General features: G+C 38.7%; 4 protein-coding genes across 7 annotated transcripts; 3 read left to right on the forward strand and 1 right to left on the reverse strand.

The window, feature by feature from the left end:
- Positions 1–22: 22 nt before the first annotated feature.
- LOC105210105 (26S proteasome non-ATPase regulatory subunit 12) lies at positions 23–2,180 on the forward strand. Of its 2 annotated transcripts, none has more exons than XM_011180862.3 (5): positions 23–172; positions 317–501; positions 564–1,429; positions 1,489–1,645; positions 1,713–2,180. In XM_011180862.3, the coding sequence occupies exons 2-5, from the start codon at positions 334–336 to the stop codon at positions 2,016–2,018; spliced, it is 1,497 nt and encodes a 498-aa protein (XP_011179164.2). In that variant the 5' UTR covers positions 23–172; positions 317–333; the 3' UTR covers positions 2,019–2,180. The 2 variants fall into 2 exon arrangements, with proteins under 2 accessions (XP_011179164.2, XP_011179163.2); XM_011180861.3 differs by having other exon boundaries at positions 36–191.
- Positions 2,181–2,420: 240 nt separating this feature from the next.
- Positions 2,421–3,453, forward strand: LOC105210107 (uncharacterized). Its single transcript, XM_011180865.3, has 3 exons — positions 2,421–2,616; positions 2,684–3,105; positions 3,163–3,453. The coding sequence occupies exons 1-3, from the start codon at positions 2,510–2,512 to the stop codon at positions 3,339–3,341; spliced, it is 708 nt and encodes a 235-aa protein (XP_011179167.2). The 5' UTR covers positions 2,421–2,509; the 3' UTR covers positions 3,342–3,453.
- Positions 3,434–5,017, reverse strand: LOC105210106 (histone PARylation factor 1-like). Of its 2 annotated transcripts, XM_011180864.3 has the most exons (2): positions 4,851–5,011; positions 3,434–4,750 (listed from the first exon to the last, which is right to left on the reverse strand). In XM_011180864.3, exon 2 carries the CDS (start codon positions 4,648–4,650, stop codon positions 3,508–3,510), a length of 1,143 nt encoding a protein of 380 aa, XP_011179166.2. In that variant the 5' UTR covers positions 4,651–4,750; positions 4,851–5,011; the 3' UTR covers positions 3,434–3,507. The 2 variants fall into 2 exon arrangements, with proteins under 2 accessions (XP_011179166.2, XP_011179165.2); XM_011180863.3 differs by having other exon boundaries at positions 3,434–5,017.
- Positions 5,018–5,261: 244 nt separating this feature from the next.
- Atu (another transcription unit protein) lies at positions 5,262–7,978 on the forward strand. Of its 2 annotated transcripts, none has more exons than XM_011180866.3 (4): positions 5,262–5,426; positions 5,487–5,580; positions 5,641–6,433; positions 6,493–7,978. In XM_011180866.3, the coding sequence occupies exons 1-4, from the start codon at positions 5,396–5,398 to the stop codon at positions 7,825–7,827; spliced, it is 2,253 nt and encodes a 750-aa protein (XP_011179168.2). In that variant the 5' UTR covers positions 5,262–5,395; the 3' UTR covers positions 7,828–7,978. The 2 variants fall into 2 exon arrangements, with proteins under 2 accessions (XP_011179168.2, XP_054081167.1); XM_054225192.1 differs by having other exon boundaries at positions 5,269–5,430.
- The last annotated feature ends 269 nt before the right edge of the window (positions 7,979–8,247 follow it).

Below are 8,247 nucleotides of genomic sequence, written 5' to 3' on the forward strand. Positions count from 1 at the left end.
TCATTTATTTATTTGTTGCACTACACCCTGTTTCAACCGACGTTGACAATAGATTCACAACCACAACCAACTTAATTGATTAGTAAGCAGAATTATCCGAAGTCGATTAGTAGCCGCATTTACAATATTTTTCCTAAACTTTAAATTGAATTAGTTCAATCAAGTGTAACTGGTATTAAGAACATTCAAACGTAATATATAAAACACAGAAACTTTATAAAATATTGGTGTTTTGCTTATAACAAAAGTGCAGTTATATTTTGATGACTTGTATGTTGATTTGTATATTCTTGATTTTTCGTTGCATTTGTTTTAGTTGAAAAATCGCTCAAAATGGATAATTACCTGTTCGAAGGCGGTCGCATCACCAAAATGGAGGTGGATTATTCACCTGCATGTGATGAGAAAATTCCTTTAGCTAAAGATATGGCGAAAAAAAATCCGGAAGCCTTCCACGACGCCATCGAGTTGCTCCTACAGCTTGAGAAACAAACTCGTCTGGTATGGAAACTCTAAATATTATTTGTTGGTCTTACGAGTATAATGTTCACTAATTTCCACAGGGCGCCGACATGGTTTCTTGTTCGCGGGTACTTGTCGCAATATGCCAAATCTGTTTCGAGGCTCAAAACTGGAACGCTTTAAATGAATATGTTTCCTTATTGGCACGTCGGCGATCTCAACTTAAACAAGCTGTCTCAAAAATGATTCAAGAATGCTGCACTTATGTTGATAAAACGCCTGACAAGGCCACCAAATTGAAGCTTATTGATACACTGCGTTCAGTGACTGAGGGTAAAATCTATGTAGAAATTGAGCGTGCACGACTAACAAAAATTTTGGCTGATATCAAAGAAGCTGATGGAGATATTACCGGTGCAGCTTCGGTAATGGAAGAGCTACAAGTCGAAACGTATGGTTCTATGGATAAACGTGAAAAGGTTGAATTAATTTTGGAACAAATGCGGCTTTGTTTATTGAAAGAAGACTTTGTTTCTACGCAAATCATAGCAAAGAAAATAAGCATTAAATTCTTTGATGATCCAGCTCAGCACGATTTAAAACTGAAATTTTACAACCTCATGATCCGGCTGGACCGTGATGGTTCTTTCTTAAAAACTTCACGTCACTACCAGGCAATCGCGGAGCCAGCACGTCCTGTGCCTGCTGTTCCGCAATTAACTGAGGAGGAAAAGAAAAAATTAAGCGAGGAAGATAAAAAGAAACGAGAGGATGAAATAAAAGCAGCAGCTACTGCAGCGGCCGCATTGTCAACTGTAGAATTGACTCCCGAACAGGAAAAGGAACAAAAAGAGAAACTTATCTGCGCTGTACTTTACTGCGTATTAGCGCCATTTGACAATGAACAGAGTGATATGATGGCACATTTATCGAAAAAGAAAAAGCTCGAAGATATCCCCGCTTACCGGTTAGTGGCTGGAAATAAATTGTTGAATGCATATATTGCTTATTTCTTTATATTTTCAGTGAAATACTACGTTTGTTCATGTCGAAGGAACTGATAAATTTCGACACATTCAACGTTGATTTTGGAAGTGTATTGGCCGAAAATGAAATGTTTTCAGAAAGCACAAAACATGGGCGCAAATGTATATCTGAATTAAAGGATCGTCTAATAGAGCACGTATGTAATTTATATAATTGAAATCGACAAATTAGTTCATACATTATTGTATATTTTTTTCAACTAGAATATTCGTATAATCGCGATGTACTATTCCCGCATTCACCTCCAACGCATGAGTGAGTTACTCAACTTGCCATCAAACCGCTGTGAAGAATATCTTTCGAAATTGGCGAATACTGACACCATACGAGTTAAAATTGATCGCCCTGTTGGAATTATTTACTTCACAACCAAAAAGAGCGCCTCCGATATTTTGAATAACTGGGCGAACGATGTGAATCAGTTGATGTCATTGGTAAATAAAACCTGTCATCTTATCAATAAGGAAGAATGCATTCATTCTGCTATTGGAGTAGTTGTAGAAGAGTAGATTACCACAAAAAATGTACTTTCTTTTTAACGTAATTTTCGCGAAGCTGATTTAAATTTAATTTACTTACATTTATAATGCCCCAAATAAATGCATTTCACATTGAATGTATTAACATTGAAGACTAGGCATTAAAGCGAAATAAAATGTACGCAAGCTTAAGTTTTTCGACCTGAATTTTAATTTGTGATTGTAAATAATAAGTAAGTATGGAAGTGTATTTATTTTCAACATGAATTTTCTCTAATATTGTAATTTATATCAGCGCAAAATTTTTATTTGACGAATTTAATTTAGCAAGACTGAAATTTCACTTAGGGTGGTCCTTATGGTCTGATAGCAAAATTTCATTCATTAAATTTTATCCATTCAATAAGTGCAACCCTGCAATGATGTTTTTTGTTGAACACGCTCGCTGCGCTTGCAGATGACAAGCGAAAATATCAATCTCGTTTTAAAGTGATAAGTCGTTCCTATAAAAGCATTTAAAAATGGGTTGTCCAATGGCTTTTGGAGAACTTAATATTCCATCTTCCCGTGCCTTTTGGGATGACTGCGATGAAGACGAACCAGTACCAAAGGATACTGAAAGAAAGAAGTGAATTGCATTTGTTATTGTGTACGCCACAAAGTTCATATTGAAATAAACGATTTTCGTCTTACAGACTCGAATTACTGTATGAACCAAATGAAGCAACAACACCTTTGGTCAGTAAGATATTTTTGGTAATTGAGGGCAAGGAGGTGTCAGACTTTGTGGAAGCATCATTACTAGAACGAGCACGTAAAATATGTAAATTTCCATCACCAAAGTCATCTTTGCATTATGTGCAGGACAAGGAACTATTGATCGCGCTATTGCAGGAGGATCTTACAAACAGCGGTGAATTGACGGAGTTATTACTACCGTATGCGAAAGAGGCTGAAAAAGTTATTACATTAACTGTAAAATCTAAAATAGAATACCAGAGCGAAAATTTAAGAAACGTTCGTGACGAAATTACTTTTCTAAGAGGAATAAATTCCAAACTGCCACAAGTGGAAGAGCTGGAACCACCTAATTTCATAGTAGGTGTAGCAGCTGGAAGTAAGTATTATCTGAGGTAATTATATTAGTACATTCGTTTAAACTTCTATCTTTTAGTTGCTTGTTGGAGACATAACGAGAATTTACCTGCGTCTGCCTATGTTGCCTATACTGACAATATCTCACTGGATACCTTGGCGGCAAAGCCCATAATAAAATTGTTACAAGAACTAGGAATAAGTTGTAAGGACAGCTACAAACCTATTTATAGAGAAGCATCACACCTGTATATGTAAAGTTGTGTTCATTTGCTAATGGGTTTAAATCATTATATTTTTATATATACAAAAGTTAAATAATTGGTGAGAAGAAATATGAACAATTTGGGTATTGTTGAAAAGAAAAATACATTTAAATGTTTTATTTTTGTTTATCCAATGCACAAAAAATTATCAAAATATATTACTTGGCGTCTAATTCGAAAATGCTAAGTTTAAGCGATTTGCTACGCTGTTCCATGTGTGCTTTTGAAATGGCAATGAATTGTGGTCGACTTAAAAGCGAATACGCAGGCACCAATAAAGATTGTACTAGTGAATGTAACTCTTTCCGTCCACTACAAAATAAGTCGATGCCCAACTCTAGAGCCGTACCAAAATCACATTCATCCATTGCGATATTAGCAGCCGTGGCCACCGGTTGCAGTTTTTCTATAACAGCTGCTTTAATTTCCTCATTATCACCATCGCCCTCAGATGCTCCAGCTTTCACGAAAAGATCCAGTATTTTTTTCAATTCTCCATCGGAAACAATGAGCGGCCTGTACCCAACTTGTGTCTTTCCTTCGTACGGTACTACAATACCAGCCCCGTGGAAGGTTTTAGCTACAACTTGGGCACTTCGTCGTTTACGCAATGTCTCCAATTGTTCTAATTTTAAATCATTCATATTTAAAAACATTTGAAGTGATTTACGTGTGGATGATACCAAAGATGCAGTAAATGGTGTACTTGTAAAATCCTTGTCAAGGTAATATAAGAAGGCATCGAAAACATTGCCTGCAATAAATTCGAATTTACAATTCTTTAAAGAATCGTTGCGTGCTATTAAAAGGTTTTCATTATCTTTCGGCAAATCACGCCAATAACCGTAATGGACACCAGTATCACGACGTACGAAAATAGTTTGAAACTCAGGTGGATCGTAGAAAAAACGCCAGTGTCGTAGGTAATCTCCTGGTTCACGTATCTTTGCTTTATGAAAGCAGCCAGCTAGGAATTCAAACGGCCCCACTAATTGCAGCTGGAATTGTTTTTCGATATACTGCAAAACTTCTTCACCTGTGCTATCTTTTTTCAAATAGTTGGCGAATTTCCAGAATGCATAGAAATCCGGAGGCATCTCGACAAGAAACTTGTGGCGTATGAACTCATTACTTCGTAATAATTCATCGTATTCAGCTTGCACAGAAAACTTTATACGCTTAGCGAGTATTTCCATGTAGTTTTTTCCGGCAATATTTCCAAGAGCTTCAGCACGTAATTCATCTGTATCTATTTCTTTACGTTGACCAGTAGAAATAGTTTTGCTAACAGTATCCTCCATATTAATATCAGGATTAATTATAGAATCTTCACTTTTAGCTTCTCGCCTGTGGTCATCGGAAGTTGTTTTGCGCTTCTGTGCCTCTTTATCTTTCACCGGGCTAGAGTCAAATGTTGAAACTGTATTACCGTCTTTTGGCGGGTGATTATACTTTTCCAAATGCGCTGAATTTTTTTGATAGCATTTCTCCCAATACTTACAGTCCTGTTTTGGCATTGTGACAAACAATTTTATTGTTTTTTAAACTATTTCGGACACAACTATTGTGAAATATTAGATATTATTGACAAACTGAAATACTTTTTTGTTTACAACTGACATGCCGCTAGAAAAAAACAAAAACAATCTTAACGTTTGACAAACAATAGAGCTGCCATCACTTTTTTTTATTTTTAGGTTGATAAATAGAGGAATATGAATTTCATTTTGCTTTGAGGTCATATTTACATCATTTACAAAAAATAATTAAAGTAAAGTGAAATTAGCTTCATATTTAGACTTCTTATCAATATTTCACAGAAATTATTTTGACATCATTTATTTATTACATTGTGAATAAATACATTATCGATTATCTAAATGTCAACGCTGTAAGCAGGTAACCGATTTATTTTTAGTGCTTATCGATTTTTGGCATCAAACAACGTTGCCTCTGGGTAATTTAGCTAGTAAATGCAAAAATTAAATTTATAAATATTTCTTTTTGTGACTGCATAGCGTTTATTTAAGTATATAACAGTGAAAGATGGGTGAAAATAATTCCGACGATGGAAGTGGTAAGTAAGAAGATGAAATTAACCCATATAGCGGCGATAACATTGTGTTTATTTATAAAGGTTCGGAATCTGAAGGTAGCCGTAGTCGATCTCCTTCACCACAAACTGCACAAACACCGGGCTATTCATTGGAACATCATGATCCTGAACCAGGGTAAATAATCGAAAGTTCATCTTATCATTTTTTATATATTTGTGGATATTCTTATTGCAGTTCCCCTCATAGCCATCATTCGGCTGTTAGTGGTAGTGATAGAAAATCACGTTCGCGTTCACGGTCCTCCTCAAGTTCGGGATCACGCAGCAACTCAGGTTCTCGTTCTGGGTCACGGTCTCCATCGGGTTCACCACACAGCAGACGCTCAGGTTCAGCTCAAAGCAGACACTCTGCCACATCGGCGGCCAGTCGAGAACATAGTGCCCGTGAAAGTCGTGAACATTCAAACGTTGCTAGCCCCGATCAATCACCTATAGCAAGCCGTCAACAAACTCCTGTTGCAAGTCGTGAACAATCGCCTGTCGCTGAAGGCACTTCGCCGAAACATAATGCAGGCACACCTGCTAATGAAACTCCCAATGACGATGATACACGTTCTCAATCGCCCAACTTGCAAATAGATGACCGTGCGAATTCGCGCTCACGTTCTCGAAGTCAAAGTCGTCGCTCACGCTCCGCTACACCCCGCTCTAAATCTGGGGGATCATCACGTTCTGGATCGCGATCAAGAAGTGGCACAAGGTCTCGTTCCGGATCTCGAGCTCGTTCTGGTTCACGCTCCCGATCAGGGACGCCTGCATCACGCAAATCTGCCAAATCTGGCAGTGGATCTGAATCTGGTAGCGATTTCGGTGCCCGGCAGAAGAAGAAACGCAAGGCGACAGCATCTAGCGATTCTGATACTGAAAACGTTCCGCGTAAAAGAGGTAGTGGAAGTGAGAGTGATGAGGGTGCCACTGCGAAGGCTAAAAAAGCACGCATAATCGATTCAGACAGCGAAAATGAAGAGGTATCTTCACATTTCTTTTTTATTTGTTTACAAATTATATAAGTATATTGATCTTTCAGCAATCGCAAAAAATAGATGCAAATGACATTTTTGGAGATGCCGATGATATCAGTCTATCCGAAGATGAGGGTCAAAAATCTGATGCTGGTTCCCGTAAAAGCCGGTCACGCACTCGCTCACGTTCTAAATCGAAATCAAGCTCTCGTAGTGGTTCTCGTCGTTCAGGTTCCGGATCGCGTTCGCGTTCAAGATCTCGTTCACGTTCCTCTCGCTCACGTTCTCGTTCACGGAGCCCTGCTCGTGTTGAGGAACAACAGCAGAAGGAAGATGAGCCAGAACCTATTCCCGAAACACGAATTGACGTTGAAATTCCACGCATAGTAACAGATCTGGGAAAGGAAATCCATTTTGTGAAACTACCAAATTTCCTTTCTGTTGACACACGTCCCTTTGACAAAGACACTTATGAGGATGAAATTGATGAGGAGGAAACCATGGACGAAGAAGGTCGACAACGTATCAAATTGAAAGTAAGTAACACCATACGTTGGCGCGAGTATATGGCAAACAATGGTGACATGATCAAAGAATCAAATGCTCGTTTTGTCCGTTGGTCAGACGGTAGCATGACGTTACACTTGGGCAACGAAACCTTCGATGTATATCGTCAGCCATTACATGGTGATCACAACCATATGTTCATTCGCCAAGGTACCGGTTTACAAGGTCAAGCCGTCTTCCGCACAAAGCTTACCTTCCGACCGCATTCGACCGAATCATTTACACACAAAAAGATGACAATGTCACTTGCAGACCGTTCGCAAAAGACCAGCGGCATTAAGATTCTCACACAAGTCGGCAAAGATCCCACCACCGATCGTAAGTATAACCTCAAAAAGGAGGAGGAAAAACTGCGACAAGCGATGCGCATGCAGCACAAGCCGCAGCCTAAGAAAAAGAAAGGTGGTGCACATGATGTGCATGGCGGTGCCAATTCATCGTATCATCACGACGAAGGAAGCGACGATGAAAATGCTATTTCCCTTAGCGCTATTAAGAATAAGTATAAGAAAGGAAGTGGCGGCGGTGGTGGGGGTGCAGCTTCGATATCCTCAGAGCAAAAAGGTTCAGCCATTTACTCATCAGACGAAGATGATGGTTCCGACTTTGACGGTCGACGTAGCAAGAAAAAGGACAAGTCAAAGTCGGTTAAAGCGCTGCGTGATTCCGACAGTGAATCGGATGATGAACATGGCAGCGGCAAAGGAAGTGGCGGTGGCAGTGACAGCGATGCTAGTGGCACTGGAGATGATGCTGGCGGCAGCGCTCACGGTGGAGGCGGTGGTAGTGGGTCAGGCAGCGGCAGCGGTAGTGATAGTGAAAATGATGATTAACAACTACAACGAAAAAAATATTACATAGGACGATATGCAAGAATGCAACATTTTACATAAATATGTATAGTATTGTTAGATATGTTAATATGAAAGCTGCTCTGCATAGTATAGAAGCGACTTGAATAAAGTTAATAAATAAATGAATGTACTTGTAATTGTGTTGAATTACTTCAGCATTTTTGTTGTAAAGTATTATCGAACGTGAGCTCGAAAAATTAACGATTATAGGTGTGCAGACAAGTGTGGAAGTTTAAAGAGTTGCATAAGAGACGACTACTGTGAGCCACTAGTCAGCAGCCAGTTCTGCGGTAAAGTAATTATTATGGATTTAATCAGACCAATTGCTGTTCTTTCGGCGATATAACCCAGTTTGGGTTAAGTTGCAATTTTTAAAATTATTCGACGAAATATTATTAG

Source organism: Zeugodacus cucurbitae, chromosome 2, assembly GCF_028554725.1.
Source record: "Zeugodacus cucurbitae isolate PBARC_wt_2022May chromosome 2, idZeuCucr1.2, whole genome shotgun sequence".
In the NCBI taxonomy this organism is placed as follows: Eukaryota; Metazoa; Arthropoda; class Insecta; order Diptera; family Tephritidae; genus Zeugodacus; species Zeugodacus cucurbitae.